The following is an 18,257-nucleotide window of genomic DNA, read 5'->3' as shown; positions in this document are numbered from 1 at the left end:
AAACGATAGATACATTTCCTGCAATGGTTAAGAGACCCAATTTCTCAAATTTAATAAAATATGTCATTTAGCATATTATGGTTCGAAATGCATAGTTTTTTCTTCTATTTATTGAGCTAAAGAAAATTTTAACTTACACACCAAATACCTGCTTTGTTCTAAAAGTCAATGCCAACGGTTTTTTCCCTTTCTTTTTAGACGAAGAAGAAAAACAAGATTTGAGGATTCGAAGCAATAGCAAGTAGGAATAAATGAATTATAAAACACATTGCATGAAAAAATGTTTTATTTATGTTCAAAGAAAATTTACAAGTATGCAAACTGTCAAGAAAATAACACGATTTTGGATAACTATTTACAAAATGGTGGTAGGTAACATGAGTAAAAATATAAAATCACAAACAGTAAAATGTCGCCTTGAAGTATCATTCCTCCATCCTTAACTATTTCGAATTACTTTATTAATCCAGTCGGAGTAATATAGTACATTAACATATACGCCAGGTACACCAGCTTGGCCACATCCAATACCCCATGAAACCAATCCCACAACGTACCACAATCCTTTACTTTTGCACACTAGAGGACTACCACCGTCTCCCTGTAAAGAAAATTGATAGGCATGAATTGGAAACTTGTTTTTATTAAGTTGTAAATATAAATTAGGGCAGCAATTTTATACCCTTATCTATTGCTCTACTAGGTATATTTGTAGAAAATCTTTGATGTCGATTACAGTTTGTCCATTGAATAACTTAACGATATTAGCCTTTAAGAGCAATTCTCAGTGCGTGAGAAAAAAATCGGATCGTTTGGAGGTGCAAACGATTACCTTATTGTTGAGTTTTTCGTGAGAAAATGCACTGCACCAATTAGGTTCTTATTGGCATTAGTAAATTGTTCTCATTCAGGGAGAACGGTCCCTTAGAAAGCAGTGGGAAGTAAAGTTCTCACCAACTTCATTAGTTTTGAATTGTCAATCTGAAGCTTTCTTAATGATTTCTGCGGTAATCTGCTAATCGCTACGGGAAATACCAATATTTAAATAAACACATTAAAACAATGGAAGGCTTTATTTACATAATGAAGGTGTTGTTGGTAAAGTAAAGGTTTGCATTGGGTCAAGAAGATCAGCAAACACTGGGGAACTATTTCCTCCCTCTTGTGCATTTTGTTCATTTGATCGCTTTTCATCGGGGGGTTTATTTGTAGTTAAAAGAATGGAATTTATAAACTCAGTTATTCACAAGCACACAGTAATAACAGTAATTCATAAACATACAGTAATAACAGTAATTTATAAGTTCAAGGCTGTGGCCAATTCCTTAACAGTAAAGAGAAATGTGAGAATTCTACCCACCTTCCCACCAAAATAAATAAATAAAGTTTTAAAATTTAAATAAATTTTTATCAATAAAAAAATGAGTTTTTTTTATAAATCAGTCTTAATCCTTAAAATATTTTTACGTAGCGTAACTAGTAAGAAATGTCCTATAAAGGATTAAATAAATTACCACATAGAACGCGTATATAAATATATCATTTTTTATAAATCAAATTGATTCCGATTTAGAGTAAAAATAATTCGAAATAATAAAATGCAGTGCAGATTTTTTTTTCTTCATGAATGAGATGTTTATCATTGGAATTAAAATTCATGGAAATTCAAATTAAGTTAATAAAGCTTACGGAAAAATATAATTTTTTGTCACTTGAATTTCCATAGTGTCTTACATAAAATTATCAATAAATCAAAAGGGTTATAAAATTTTCCTAAGTAAAAATATGACATATCATAAATTATTTTTCTTTTATTCATAATCGAAAATCTAAGAGGAAAAATGTCGCGATCGGAAAAATGTAATATTCTGATCGAATTCCTGAACTTAAATGCATCTAAACAGTCTAAAAATATTTTTTCCCTCAAGCCGCAGTTAACCATAACATGCTTTCAAACCCGAAAGCAAATGTTTTTAAAATGTGACTAAATATTTCCTTTTTACAAAGGTTCTTAACAATAATCAACTTATAAAAAAGCCAATTGAAAAAACATCCGGCATTTAACATTTTTGTGTTTCATACTATAATTAATTTAAAATCCTCATGAAGTGTTTTTACAGTGAAAATTGGTTTGTAAAAAAAAGTTAACTCAAAATATTATTCAGAAAATTAACTTAACTTGTTCAAAACCATGATCACAAATACGTGATCAAGCAAATCCTTCTCCATTGCCCACGGTATCATATATAGGATTAGCCTATATCTGTCTCCAGCGGCCCATGATCACCCAGACGTGATCTCAATTTGGTACTCTCGTATTACAATTTTGTATTTGTACTTATACGTACTATGTAGTACGCATACTCCCAGAGCCTGACTAAGGCAGGGGCATACGGGGCAGTCGCCCCTGGCCCCCACATCAGAGGGCCCCCAAATCGAATAGAGAGTTCATTTTAAATTTCCTTCTTCATTGAACTTTTTTTAAACAAAACATCAGTACAGTGTAAAATTCGTCAGTTTTATGTTAGCTTCTTCATTAATATATCGTATGAACACAAAACATCTATATTTCTTAAATCCATGGGTTTCTAGGAGGGAATTCAGCTAAATTTTCGCAATTACGATGGACAAATTGGGCCAATGAAAAGCCTATATTTTTGTATATCGCAAAATGCAATCTGCTTACAAAAATACGGGCTTCTGATTGGCTTAATTGAGTTATCGTAATTGTGAAAATTTAGTTGAATTCCGCCCTTATGTCAACAAGGATATGAATTTTATGCAGCTAGATGACAAAGTTAACAATCAGAAAACTGTCTTCGCATGCTGGACGTGGAATTGTCAGAAAATCAATAAAATGGAAAGAACAATATTTCGTCTGACCATTGGAGGCGGAGGGGGGAGGGGAGCACTTTATAGCTATTTAAGGTTCTAGTCAATTTTTTGTTATATATCTATAACGAGGTGAACAATTTAAATAGCTCCATTAAGTTCAGCTCTCCATTACTGAAGCAGAGGGGGGCCCCAAAAGAAGTTTTTGCCCCGGGCCACAATTAGGCAAAGTCGGGCTCTGCATATTCCCGGAGTTGACGGGCCTGGGGAAGCGTTTCTTTCCTTCTTCTGTCCTGAACGGCTTAATAAAAGATACTTTATAAATATTATTTTTTCTACGAAGTTAAGAAACCCTCATACAATTTCTAAAAAGTACTAGGGTGCGGTGAAATGATCAAAATTTCACCTGTGTGCACAGCATGTGTTTTAGATACCATGAAGATAGCAAGTCTATTTTCATGATATAATTCACATGAAAATAGACTTGATATCATCTTCAAGAGTAAAGTTTTGAGAAGGATTCTGGGTGCAGGGAATAACGATGGTACATGAAGGCTCAGATATAATAAATATCTGTGCAGGCTGATTAGAGAGGCAGATATTATCAATCACATCAAATTTGCTGGACATATCTGGCGAATCAGCCTATACTCCTTAACCTCCAGATTTTTAAATTTTAAACAGGGTGGAGCATGAACCAGAGGAAGGTTCAGATTAAGGCGAATCGAGTGCTCTAAACGTGGTTTCGAAGCTCTAAAAGTGAACAACTTTAACACCATGTTGAGGAAGAGAGCAGAAGGAAGAAGGTCTCCGAAGAAAGCATTAGCCCACAAAGAGCTGTCAAGTCAATGAAGAGGTAGAAAAAGATCGGAGTTACAAAAGGGGTCTAGATGGTTTTGATTTCATCGAAAAAGCACCAATGCACAATTTTATGTGACTTATCTATAATTCATCTTAGGATTCTAAATTTCAACGGGAGTATAACATACGTACAGATATTATTTAAATGTTATCCCTTTTTTGTTATCCCTTTTTTTATAATTTTTTTTTAAATCTAAAATTTGAAGGGGAAAACATGCTATAACACCTCGCACGTATGATTAAAGTTATAAAAATCACGATGAGTCATAAAATCAGAGTCAAATATGTTCTTTCTAAAAACCATGCTAGCTCAAAGAAATTGGAAAATAAAAAGCATTTTTTAAATTAATTGAAGCTTAACTATTTGAATTTTAGAATTAAAAAAAATTTCGACTAAAAAAATAGCTGGGAAGAATTCTATACTCATACCAATTGCCAAGTTAACTTAATAAGTTAATTGGAAGACAAGAAATCTAGATATCTTATGATGAAAAAATCTGAATTGATAAAAACAGATTAAAAAACAAAACTTGGAATGCTTGAGTTTAGAGGCAATTCCAATTTTATTTTATTTTTCCCAGTGTTATTTTATGCTTGGCGTCAAATAGCTCAGAATAAAACAAGTCCTAACATATATTTTTTTCAAAAAAAAGAAGAAAAAAGAAGAAGAAAAAAAACGAACATTTTATTTGGAAAAACCCTATAAACCCCTTTCAAATAAAGAGTTGAGTGGATACGCCTTCCTGTTATTTGTTGTCCGCAAGGTTTCAATCAGCGAAATCTCACATGAACTAACACTCATTTAACGATTGCGCCATAGCGTTCGCAATCCTTTCGTTTTGATATGCTGCCGTGATGCTAAAAGAAATTTTTTTAAGGTAATTCGTCGACTTTTTGCAGTGTGGAATTTCCTCAAATGTCACTTTGAACTCTTCATCAGTTGAGATTTACGAAATTTAAACCCGTGGCAAATAATTTAATGTTCTAGAACTCAAGATCTTTCAATCAAAAATCTTTTTTTTTTCATTTTTAATTTATTTATTCAAAATCTCATTTATAACCTTCCTTCATTAAGCATTTTAAATAAAATCACGCAGGAATTTGGTTTTAAAAAAGCTCATTTAAAGAAAAATCCAACTTACCGTGCAAGCATCTTTTCCGACTTCTCCGCCAGCGCAAAGAAATCCTGGGTGCAAAACGAAATCAGGTCCAAGATTAGTACTTCTTAATTGTGAACTGCAAAGTGATCGGCTGATGACGGGAATATCAACTTCTTTTAAGACATTCTGATACTCTCCTTGTGACCCTATAAACAGAAATTGAAATTAAATACTAATTACGTACTAATTTACTTGATTTAGTGAATGCCTTACTTTTAAAATCGATGAGTTCCATGAAACAAATACGAATAATAATCAGAATTAATAAATAAATGCTTCTGCCTAAATTTTGCTATTAAGTGGTGGTACGACTAATTATTAGAGTTATTTGTTTTGAACATATAGGGTGCTCCGTAAGCTCTCCTGTTAAATACATATTTTTGGAATCCTGGATAAAAAAAAATAAACATATTCGGGATCTTAAATTAATATTTAAACGAAGAAAAAAGAAAAAAGTTCTTAAAATCTGGCGAATCATTAAAAAGGATGGTGAGAATAAGAAACAAAACAAATATCTATCAAAAATATGTTTGATTGCCGTAAAAATGGAGAATTGGGGAAAGGTTATTTTTTTAAACATCTTCAAATTTCGATCGTTAACTAAACAGGTTTTGGTGCTTAAACCGCGTCAATCCTAACACTGAATCCTCAAATTTCGATACCGTTTTTAATTTTTCCCGGCTTAAATTTTATTTTGCGGAATATGCATAAGTATTTTATTGCATTTTTAACATGGATACCAAAAGCATGAATTAAAGGCAAGGATTACTAGTTTTCAGATTTTCAGCCTTACCTTCCTCACATTCGTTAGATTTCAATAGCTAGTTTCTTTCCAATCTAAAATGCTCATTTGCTATACCTAATGTGTACACCTTTTTTACTTTTTTTAATTTAAAAAGAACTCTAAAAATATATTAAATGTGGTTATTTCGAACGTCCTTGTACATTCTGTTTTGTGCTGAAGCAAAACAATGCAATTGGGCAACTGCAGGTGACGTCACGCGTAGGTGTCGAACCCTGTCGTAGCTGTCAACTTCTGAATCGAGGCAATTTCTTATACCACAGTTTAGCAGATAATCAGGTTTGACACCTACGCTTAACGTAACTTGCTGGTGCTTAATCAAATCTGATCCGAAAATTTATTCAACGTGGTAATAAACCAAGCCTAATAGCTGTGACGTCAATACGCCATCTTGGTTATATATAACCAGCAATCTTCTTTTTTCGAGTTTCAGGTACTTGTTGATTACTTTCCCAATAAAATCTGAAATCCAAGGTAATTTTCAGGCGGAAAGTTGGCAACTACCCAAAACCGTTTGATATTTTTACAAAAATTAAAGGGGCTAATATTGGCTTGGAATGGCTCACTATTAAGTCTCAACTCAATATTTATATAGTGTATTGATAGTTTTTAATGTCAAGTTATATAACTTAGAAAATTTGGAACTCAACTCAGAAGACAAAGACGCATCTGAGTCGCATGTCGTAACAAATTTACTTTATTTAATGATTTATTTATTTTAAACATTACATACATAAAACGTATAAATATATAAAGAAAAAAAAAACTCATAACCATGAAGTGATATTAAAAAAATTTTAAAAATGTTAAAAAAAATTTAAAAATTTGAATTGTTGTTTATGCTCTTGTTCGCTTGTTGTTTCACTACTTACAGGAAGAAAAAAAACACTCAAATTGAGATTCAGAAACTAAAAATTTTACATTCCTGAATATGCTATAAACTTTAACTTTCCAAGAAAAGCGTAAAGGGACTGAATAAGCTCAACACATTTCATTCCCGGGAAATATCTTCCAGGAAAAGTGTAAAAATGAGAATTTGTGAACATATCCATGAGTAATTAATTACTGGAAAATATCTCCCAAGAAAAGCGTAAAAGAGGCCTACAAGAATGTTCTCAAAATATTTTTCCCGGAAAATATCTTCCGTAAAAAAACTAAAAATTGATATTTATAAAGATGTCACATTTATAAATATGTCATGAGTATTTTATTCGGGGAAAGAATCATCATGGTAAAATGTAATATAGGTAAATCCAGGTTTATAAATAGTATGTCATATTTATAAATAAGTCATGAGTATTAAATTACCGGAAATAATCTTTCAGATAAAGCACAATGGTGACCTATATGAATATGCCTAAAACCTTTCATTCCCGGGATATACCTTCCGGAATAAGGCATATATGAACATGTTATGAATATCCGAGAAATATTTTCCAGAAAAAGCGTAAAAGATACCGATATGAATATGCTCTACACATTTCATTCTGGGGTAAATGTAAAAGTTGTCATTTATGAATATGCCGTAGCTATTGAGCATTTAATTCCCGGGAAATATCTCCCAAGAAAAGCGTAAAAGCTGACATTTTTTAAAATACCACGAATGCAAACACAAATGTAAGAAAATAAATAAGTACCATTTAATGCATTTGTAGTTACTTACCAAAGAAATTTTTACCCCATCCTGAAACCCAACATTTTTGATCATCATATACTTGTCCGGGCGTTGGTAGGCAAGCTGGATTAATGTGAGGTAATCTATCAACGGGTTCCGTCAAGCGAAGCAATGCCAGGTCACCTTGTAGGGTTTCAGGATCAAAGTCTGGATGAACAACCATAGTAGTCACATCTTTCTCAGTGTATGGATAAATTTCATCTTTTCTCTTAACGTCCCATTCTCCGAGTCGAACAAGAAGAGGTGAATTGGCATACCTTTAAGATATACAAATAGGGTTAAAGGTATCCATATTATACCATCTACGATATTTATAAATTTATTTATTAAAAATTATAGTAATTTTTTTTAAATTTTTATTACACATCTATATATATATTTCTCTTACATGGTGACAAAAAAAGCTTCATTACAACTCCCCGAAAGGCAACGCTAGAAAATCGACCAATGATTGCCGTTAGAAATGTCACATGCCAAATCTAGCTGAGGTGGCTAAACATATAGCGTTTTTAAAAACGGAAACGGAAATAACCAGAGAGGGCATTCTCACCAAATCTGATCTCTTCAGAAATTCTCCCTATCAGCTGCGGCAACCTCATACTATTAAGCTAGGCAGAAGTGAGTAGTCTTTGTCGATAGATCTCCATTTTAGTATTTCGTCAAAAGCAATTCTTGCTGTAAATTTGTGCAAGAGGGCTTAAATGTTCTTCTCAGAATTTTCATTTTTGGTTTAAAAATTTTCGGACAGATGGCATTGCAGACAATAAATCCCTTAAATTTAAGAAAACTTAGTGAAAGTTAAAAGCAAAATGTTTAAGTATCTTTTACAAATTAAAATAAAATAACAATAGTTTTGAAATGTCAATCACCATTCGCAACCACTTGTTCGTGGGATGAAATCAGCAAACATAAAGTAGGAAAAGTATCGCGCCATCTGCTTAAAACTTTTCGAGCTAAATCAGAAACTCTAGGAATAAAACTTATGCTTTCGACTTAAGTTTGTTGAAAATATTTTTAGTTTAAGCCTTAACCGTTTTTAAACTATAAATTTTTTGAAAACTGTCGGTCTATTTTGGGCATCCTGTATACTATTTAAACGATTCTTTACTAACAAACCGTTTAACACCTAATTATTGATAATTAGATGTCATGAATTTCTTGTTCATCAGTCAGTTAGTCCTCCCTTGCGAGGACATTGTTTTCGTAGCTCATTGTTAATTCAATACGAAGCCGAACGTTATTGTTTCTAATTTTCTGCTTCAATAGGTTGTTTATGTTTATTGACGGTAATAACATAAATCTAAATATTTGTTTTCAAAGAAAATTTCGCGGCAAGAAATAAAAATTATAAGGAAGCAATGGAAGATCCTAAAATTCAAAAAAGAAAATAAACGTTAGAGCTCATTATTTATAACGAGTAAAGGTTTAAACACTTATTTGCTTTATGTTATTAGTGACTCTCGATATTAAAAAAATTGGAAGCGCTGTTGGCGCCTCCGTCGCTGTTTTCGTCGTCCAACTTAACGATACATTTTAGTTTGCTTGCAAAAACTACATGGCTTAATAATTTCAAATTTCGAAATTGCATAGAAAAATGAATAGGAATTACGATGGAATAAAAAAATTTAACATTCGATAATTCAATTGAGAATTATTACTTGTTAAACTTGCAAGAAAAAAATACCATGCGGCCGTTCTGTAGGCTGCAGAAATACAACAATAGAGTTAAAATTCAGCTTGCGAAAAGGACCATATTTGTTAATGAACTTAACACAGAGTTTTAAACGTAATTCTAATTTATTCGAAAGTTATTGTAATTTTAAACATTTTTTTAGCAAAATTTTTTCCGTTGCTTTTTATTTTGCAGCTCAAAAGCACTTAGAAACGGGGAATTACAAAGGTGTGTAAAAAAATGCACCATAAGTTTTGGATTAAATAAAAGATTCGATTATAGCTCTAGAATTTTTAACTGTTAAACTTGTGTTTAAAAAATGTCCTGCTGGCTGATCTACTGCCGGCTGAAATGTTACAACAGAGTTGTTGAAATTTGACTTGCTGACAGAACCACTTAAATATATCCGAAAATCTAGTTAATTTTATGCCTTGAAACTACTTATATAAAGTTGACGAGAGTTTTTTTTTTTTTCGAAAATCCTATTTGTTCGAAAGTTATTTAATTTTTAAGCGCATTTTGCTATTTGTTTCTCTTCAAATAACAATTATTCATCCATTGTTGTAGAAAAATTGCTTAAGTAAAATTAACGAAATAAACATATTAATAAAATGTGCTTGGATAGAATAATAATAATAATATATTTCATAAGTGAAATTAGCTTTTTTATGGATTTTTAACGAAAAGAACAAGGATGAATGAAAAGCAACCGCGGGGGGTTGGTGAGCAAAATGAAGAAGGGGAGGGGAAGCCTCCAAGTTCATATAAAAGTTAATAACTGCGTTATTAACTTTTAATAGTAATAATAGTTTGCTTAACTTAATGTTATTGAACATTTAAGAAATATACTTACTTGCTGACACAATGTGCCACAGTAGCTATCCACTGCGGAGCTACCAAAACACCACCACAAAGATAGAGGTTTTTATCTCCAACAACTTTCCTCAAAATAGCTATCTAAAAAGATATTTTTATACCACGATTACTATTTTGGCACAAAATAACATACATAGGTTATTGACAAATTTCCTTTGATTTACAACTCCTTCAATATTAGTCAACTATTTTGTGCTTAACCAATAACTGCTACATCATTTTGTAAAAAAAAGTTAATTCTTAACCAAGCTTATAACAAAACTTGAATATTTGCCTCAACTTTCTCCCAAATCTAAACAACACGGGCTATGGAGTGGGCTCGTTCCTCTTTTATACACAAACGAGCCGGGCTCGGTATGTAACAGAAACTGTTGAGCCTTTTTTCCTTGCTTTGAAGATCGGCAAAGGTTGAGGAGAATATTTAGATAACAGAAAGTAAGTCAAATATTTCCTAATAAGAAATTCAAAATGTTTTTTTTTTTTTTTTGAAAATTATGCACGCATAATAGGAAATACATAAAAAATATCCCAAAGAGCATCACAAAACGTTCCAATCCCTAGTCAACTATTTTTTTTTTATCTAAGTGTGATATTTACTATTTTGTTAACTATCAAACTATGCTTCCTAATTCTTTCATTGTATCACAAATATGGAATCACTTTCCCCTTTCAGTTCATTTAAAAAACGTGGTTTTTAAAAAATTTATATTATTGCTAAGAACTAACTTTAAACTAGTTTTTAAATAAGTTAAAAATAATTGATGAACAATGATGATTTTAAAAACAATAAATTCTAATTACCTGCCATGGATATTCTCCGAAATCAGCAGTATCAGTTGGATATTGTGCTTGTCTAGACCATATCATGTCAGAAACTCGCTGTACACCACAAGAATATGGTGCTCTAGGTTTTGCGGGATATCTTGGGGGTGGTGGGTAGACAGGAAGTTCTGGTAATGGTGTTGCCACTGGATAAACATTATCATTATTATCTGTGTCATCAATGTTATCAAAATAAATTTCACAGCAAACCTTGTTTGGCTCGCAAACTCCTTGATCTCGGCTTTGTCTCACAGGATTCGAGTTTACAATATTCGATTTAAAGGGTATTGCTGTTATATTCTGAAATAAATTCAATAAAATACTTTTTTAGTCTTTAAAGGTAGTATGAAAAAAATAAATCATTCCAATGTAATTTGCAACACCGTTTTTTTTCTTTCTTTACGAAAAATTAGGCAGTTATAGGCGTTAGGAAAAATCTTAAGTTTAAAAATTCATCGTCAAGGTAACCGTAAAAACTGAAATAGAACCGTTTATAATAATTTTGAATTAGAAATGTTTTTTTAGAAACATTGATACAAAGAATTCCATTGTAAAATTTTGCACTGCAAAAGTACGGACCATAATTCAAGTTGGAAGTACATAAGCAGAAATCTGGAAGCTTTTGTTCTCTCTTATAAATATCAGCAGTCAGAAGAGCAGTCAAGCGGTCTTGATCTACAATTATTTTGTTCTGTAATCGACGTTTTACAGGTGACACAATTCTGAGTTTACGGCTATTAACGTTCGACTTCGCAGCCTTGTAATTTTGAACCCAGCCTAGAAGACAAGGGAACTCCTTGATAAAAAATTGGGAGAAATTAGCTTTCGTGGAGGGCTTTTTGATGGAATTAACCCGCACTAGCGTTACATGGAGAGGAAATATACACGGTTATCCCGACCGTAGGTGGTAATTCTAACCCTCTTGAGGGCAAGAGGATTCTAACTTATGATCCCTCTGAGAATGTGTTACATCAGCGCTGTGGTCGGTGCGAGCCGGAAGCAGAATTCGTATCAACCAGCAACAGCTAGGATTCGAACCTGGGTCATCTCATTGGAAGGCAAACGCTCTGTCCACTGAGACATCGCTGCTTTGATCCACAATTTTATAATTACAGTAAGGTTATGAAACGTGTTTCTGAGCAATTGTAGAATACGAAAGCTAAGTTAAAAATAAAAAAAAAAAACTTTTAAAAGCCAAGAAAATTTTTCCAATCACTTTCCTTCACTTGAAAAAAAAATTTTAAAAAAATTAAAAAAAACTATGTTGGTTACTATTTAACTGTTGGTATAAGTGAGGTTTTTCATAGCTGTACATCTTATTATTATTGCTATGCTTGATGGGCTTTGAACATGTATAGCGATAAGAAACAGTATAACATAAATTTGAAATACTTTTTTCAAATGTGGCACTTATGAATCAAATTGTACCTTAGTATTGTTTCCATATAAATACTTTAGAAGTTTCCATAATTTCTATTTTATGAACACGAAAAATGCTCTCCATACTACTTTGAAAATTTGGCTCATCATTATATTTCCGTAAGCCCTGTATCACCAATATACATCCAGTGGGGTTCAGAAAGATAAGAGCTTCACGGGTAATTATATATTGAATTTAAAGCTGACTTACAGAAAAGTTTGGGGGAAAAATTTGTATAAGCAGTATGTTTATATATTTTGCTCATTGTAGCATTTTTTACTCGATACAAGCAGTCAAAATCATTTTCATTTCTTAATAGTACATGCATAGTGCTAAAATAAAAAAGTGAACTCACAGAATAACTTTTGATCCTATGATCGGATTTTCACGTACTAGGACTCAATATTCATGGTTTGAAGATGCTTATTAGTTAGAGCAGACAATATTCTAAGTTACGAAATCAGACATAAAAACGTACTTTCTCTGAATAAACATACCTTTTCTCTGAATAAGTATAACTTTGGGATGAAATTTGGTTTCTTAACCTTCAAAATATTAGGAGAATATTAGGAGAATTCAAGAAAATCTAGTACAAAAAGTTTAAGCAGGCGAGCAATCGAAAATTTCAGCCCCTTACTTCATTTCATTTTGTGCGTATTATACATATTACACATCTTTTAAACATTTTCTGTAATTTTTAGTTTTAAAGTCAAATATCTTAATATGATTTGCTACTTACATTAATATAATTGCAACACTCCTTCATATAAAATAGGACAATAATAATGCACAGATTTTAATATACAAATCACGACTAGAACTTACTTTATTTTGTCTGATGTAATTCAGAGATCTAATTCGTCGTTTACGAGCATCTAGAAGCCTTCCACCAGAATTCAAAACTCCGTCTTTGCATAAATAGTAAGGAACACAAATGCAGGATGTATATTGTGGGGCTCTTGTAACAGCTGGTGGTATTGGCTGTTTCTTATAATATCCAACAGGTGGATTTATTCCTGAAGGATGCTCAATCGGTAGTTCCTGTGGAAATATCTGGCCCTTCCCTGGAGGTGGTGGAGAAATATTTTTTGGTTGCTTATTAATATTGGTAGGAGGAGGAACAGGGGTGTTTATATTCACTCTAGGTTTGTAGGCAATTGATTTTTGTGGAGCTGGAGGTGCAGATGATTTAATAACTGGAACTACTGGCGATTGAGGAAATAAGTATTGAGGAGTTACTGGTTTAAGAGGTGCTTTTAGTGGACGTATAGCTTGTTGAGGACTGACAGGTTTAACTCTTGGTGGTGGATTAGGTGCAAGAGGTGGGTATTTGCCATATCCAAGTGACGGGAATTTAGAAATGGATTGTTTGTTATCGGATGAAGTTGTATCATCACTTGATTCGTTCGTATACACCTTAGATGCAGGGAAGGGAATATTCGATTTTGAGACATACTGATCTGATAAAGGTGGGAACTCAAATTTTTGTATACTGTTGTTATCATCTGCTAGATCTGAAGAATCATCGTAGCTATCCTCTGGGATATTTTGTGGAACAATTTCTTCAATTGAGTCCTGCCTTAAAACAGGGAAAGAAGAGTAAAATCCGAATTTTGGATATGGTTCTGGCTTACTTATGACTCTGAAAAAAAAAATGAAAAAATTTCTGAAGGAACATTATTGTGGGGTATATTTATTTATAAATCTCAATCAATTACATGCATTCTTTGAATTCTAAAGTAATATTTATGTTAAATAAATAGCAATACAATGCAAAACAACTTTAATTAAAAAGTTATTAATGTAAGAAAATTTTATTGGATGTTCGTTTAATGACACATTAACCGAATATGGCTACAACAAGAAAAATAAGTGGAAAATTCACTGCCGTAACTCGGAATCGTGGACTCCGTATCTACCAAAAAAATAAATAAACAAATAAATAACAGAAGCACTCTTTGATTTTTAAGAAAAAAGACAGGTATTTATGTGTGAATATAAAGTGTTTATTTGGTGTATTATAAACGAAATATATTGGTTATTTCGTATATTATAGCAGATCAATCTGTCTTAATTATTTAAATTCGGTTAGTTCCTAAATCTAACTATTCTTTAACTAAAATTGAAGGTATGATCTGGTTTTTTTATAAGTAATCTGTTGTTAGATAACAATAAAACTTCTATTAATACCTACATAAATCTTTATATTCTTATAATTCTGTCAAAATATGTTGATGGTATTTTCCGGTGAATTATTCTAAAAATGCATATTAAGGGTGATCTCTGTGGAACACCCAGTATGCATGATTCCAGTAATTTTCTTATTCTCAAAAGTAATAATATGGAATAGTAAGTAATATTCTAAAAAGTCTGCAAACTTAAAATATCTATTGATCAGTAATTAAGAGATAAAAGAAAATTAATAATAATAAATTGTACTTACCTAGATTGTACTTCATTTATCAAAAGTGGAGCTGAGGGAAGGGTTAAATTCAGGAATCTGCCACCTCTATTCTGAGGAAAAGTGAGAGGATAAACTATAGTGTATGCCCGATTCAATTGCCTGGGAGCAAAATTCTGAAATATTATTGTTTTATTGTCTTCAGAACTTGCAGGATCTGCTTCAGTTACAATTCTAGTTGACGGTGCATAAGACAGTTGAAATGGTATTCCTGCAAATTATTTTCAAATTTAGAGATTTATAGTTGGGAATGAGTTAAATTTTCTATGATGTAAAATACATACCAAAATTATTTGATAGCACTGTTTTCATCCATAGTAGTTGAAAGAAAGAAATGAGAATTGAAGTCTGCATTACATAAATTTTAGTTTCTGTTCCTTTGGAATCAATGAGACCACTGAAAAATAAATCAGAATAATAATTATTTATTACATAATTTTAAATTAAATTAGTTCATTTAAGTCTAACATAATATATAATCAAATAAATAGATATAAAAGCAAAGCAAAAAGATCCAAAAAGCAAATAGGCACAATTTTTCAAAATTAAATTAAAAACATCGGATAACTAAGAAATATAAATAAATTTCATAGAAAATCATTGATTTAATTGTCTACTAAAATTAATAAAAGAATATATATATACATAAAAGTCTTTTAGTTAGCTGGATTGATATCTTTGTCATATGTAAATTTAATTCTGACAGATCCATAACTAAATATTTCTAACTAACCAACAGCCTCCTCCAATATTCAATTAAATACTTAAATTAATAAAAGACAATAATTTCGATTGATTGAAATTTGTATTTGAATTTTGACTCTTATTACATATAAACTTTGAATTATCCAGTATAATCTATTATTACAATGCGCAGATCCAATTTTCGGGCTAATCCAAGGTAACAGATTAACCAAATGCTCCTTTCCTCCCTCTAAAAACTCCTTTAATGTGTTAATCCAATCCTCTTTTAATTTATCTGATTAAAAAGCACAGCAACAGAATATTAATATATAAAATCAATTTCGATATTCATTTAAACTTTTTAAGCTTTTCGTCTGCCTTTAGAAAAGCAACCGTGTAAAATACACTGTATTTTTCTCATTGATATGAATTTTATATTGATTAGCCTTTACTTTAGAAAGATTTCTTCAAAAGTGGATAAACCGTCTGTTACATACCAGACTAGTATAATAACATTTGATGTCAACTTTGTTTTTCCTGTTTTAGATGCAACAAAATAAAAATCTACCTTTATTTTCAACATCAATATCTTCTAATTGTTTTCTCCAAATAAATTAAATGATTGATTTATTTATTTTTAAAATTTATCACCTAATTGAAATTAGAAAATGAGAAAAAAAATTCGAAAAATTAAATAAAATGCTTCTACTTAGAAGTTGAAATTAAGAAATTTATTCGTTTGTCAGAAGAACCTGTAATTAAACGACATTACTAGTCCATTTATATTTTCCCTGGTCTGTTTACATGTTGCTATTAAATAACTTTTTTTTTGAAAAAAAAGAAGCTAATAAATTTAGTTTAAAAGAAAAATTGCTATACAGAGAATATGTAACTACAAAATTATTATGACACTTGCTACTGTGATACTAAAACATAGACCAAAACATGAAACTGAAAATCAAAAAACCAAAATAGTATACCATTCCTTTACATTTATTCCTGGTTGGAGGAAAACTGATAATTATTTTATGGGTGATCCGAGTCAAACTTTTGTGGTATCGGACCAACGAACCACCGATTATTTCAAGACCTGGCTCTACCATCGCAAATCCAAAGTAATAAGCTGAATGTGTTTATGGAACAACTTCTTCAAACTGCTCAAACTATCCAATTATCCATCTTCAGTTTACATGATGGAAAATATAACTATAACTCCCAAATAATGAGAAAATTTTAAGTTCTACAAATTACTTCACTTTCCTCAGTTCTATTTAAAATGCTATTTTTGCAATGAACCAAAATTACCAGACTCACCAGAGAAAAAGAACAGTGATTCCCCTTTCCAACTTTCTCTTATCCGGTGAAAGCTTGATGCGACACTTTCCCTGAACAGGTCTTTTAATTCTTTCAGTGATAACAGTTTGGCTTACTCTCACCCATATGAAGATGAGTTCGCTGCTTTTGACACAGGAATCAGTCTGAAATTTAAGAATGGGGTCAGGCAGCCTCTCAGAGCGTGTAAAATGCTGAAGACTCAAAGAAAAGGCGTCACCCCTCCAGTTGACAAGAGTCATATGGAAAAAAAAACAATAAAACTAGTAAAAAAAAAAGGGTTTGTTATTTGGAGAAAGTGTTTTTCGCTCCGTATGGATAGCTCTTACCTTGAGAAGGAAAAGAATATGTTGGACGTAGAATGATAAAGACTAAGAGAAATGGAGGTAAATAATCCTTTGTCAAGATGGGATATAAAATTTAAATTGCCCCATGACGACAGGTCTTGCCAGGTATGGTAAAATATGGCGATATCAATTACTCTTCGGGGTGGTTTTATGGAATAGACCGATGAATTTAACTATTCCTGGAGAAGTAGGGATACCAGAAAGTATAATCGCTATAAATCAAAACAAATGCTAAAAAATATAAACAATGGCGCACACGCTCCTAGAAGAATTTTATTTTTATACATCAGGACATACACCATTACTCTTTCTACAACGGGAGTTAACAAAAAAATTTGATGCTACACTCAAATACTGAACTTTTATTCTTGCCCCGATATTCTACATTTATTTTCATTAAATGAAAACAATTGTTTGTGTTTTTGATAAAAAGATTTTGGGTTAAAAACAGTCAATGTCATGCGTAATACCAAGGGAAATATTTTATAACCGTTATTTATCAATGATGAGCGAAGATGAAATTTAGGCAATCTGTGAATGTCATAAAATTGTTTTTCCTTTTCGGGAATTTCTATAAATAAGATGACATCAGCTAACCATCAAAATGTAAATTTCAGTTAGTCTAACAACTACAGACATCGACAAAAGTATTCGCATATATAGCTTGTTTTAAAGTTCAGTTTAATTTAATTAATAAAAAGTATAATATAGATATTTAAATTGAAATAACTTTTTACTCAGAACTTCACTTTCTACAAACAGTAAATATTTTAATTTCTTCAAAGATACTATTTAGTGCTCAAAATTAAAAAGATATCAGCCGGAATGACTTTTGTTAAAATTATTAGCTTTTCACGAACTTAATGCTAATCAAAATTATTCAAAGAGGCTATTCCGAATTTGCTAACTAATTAAAGTTAACTCTTAATTATGTTACGGAAACTGAAGCAACAACTTACTTCATCTGGATAAACATACCTATTTTTTCTGAGTTGGACTTTTAAATATCAAAATATAGGAGATAGCCACAGTCTGGAAAGTAGGTTCAGATAGTTCAATCAGGGCAAACGACTGGTTGAAAGTTTGGGTTACTTAGTATTAATTTTACTTTATGCGTATTCTTCATATTTTGGAAAAATTTTAAGCAAATCTAATTTTTTTGCACACAATTACAAATTTAATTATGTCATACAGAATTCCTTGTAAAAATAATTCCAAAATTTTTTTTATCATTTTTATTATTTAATTTAATAAGGGTCGAATTAATTTTAATTTGGCTTGGTAAGCAAATTATTACAACTCTAATCTCTATC

The 18,257-nt window shown here is 31.4% G+C and overlaps 1 protein-coding gene across 1 annotated transcript; it reads right to left on the bottom strand.

Moving 5' to 3' along the window:
* Window positions 1–268: 268 nt before the first annotated feature.
* On the bottom strand, window positions 269–16,912 carry LOC139425203 (uncharacterized). Its single transcript, XM_087166125.1, has 9 exons — window positions 16,580–16,912; window positions 14,866–14,978; window positions 14,564–14,792; window positions 12,946–13,762; window positions 10,680–11,000; window positions 9,856–9,959; window positions 7,319–7,587; window positions 4,836–4,999; window positions 269–601 (listed from the first exon to the last, which is right to left on the bottom strand). Exons 1-9 carry the CDS (start codon window positions 16,837–16,839, stop codon window positions 440–442), a joined length of 2,439 nt encoding a protein of 812 aa, XP_087022251.1. The 5' UTR covers window positions 16,840–16,912; the 3' UTR covers window positions 269–439.
* Window positions 16,913–18,257: the final 1,345 nt, after the last annotated feature.

This window comes from Parasteatoda tepidariorum, chromosome 6, assembly GCF_982258835.1.
Source record: "Parasteatoda tepidariorum strain Cologne lab strain chromosome 6, Ptep-v5.0, whole genome shotgun sequence".
NCBI lineage: Eukaryota > Metazoa > Arthropoda > Arachnida > Araneae > Theridiidae > Parasteatoda > Parasteatoda tepidariorum.
Note: the sequence above shows the minus strand (reverse complement) of the source record. Positions and strands in the feature narration are given on the sequence as shown.

Bases quoted from the DNA above. Each gene is read 5' to 3' on its own strand.
- LOC139425203 (XM_087166125.1), bottom strand. From the start codon at position 16,839: ATGACTCTTGTCAACTGGAGGGGTGACGCCTTTTCTTTGAGTCTTCAG. The intron at 13,763-14,563 runs GTAAGTACAATT...TTTTTTTTTCAG, and splicing joins ATAAATGAAGTACAATCTAG to AGTCATAAGTAAGCCAGAAC. The intron at 5,000-7,318 runs GTAAGTAACTAC...TTCTGTTTATAG, and splicing joins ATGGGGTAAAAATTTCTTTG to GGTCACAAGGAGAGTATCAG.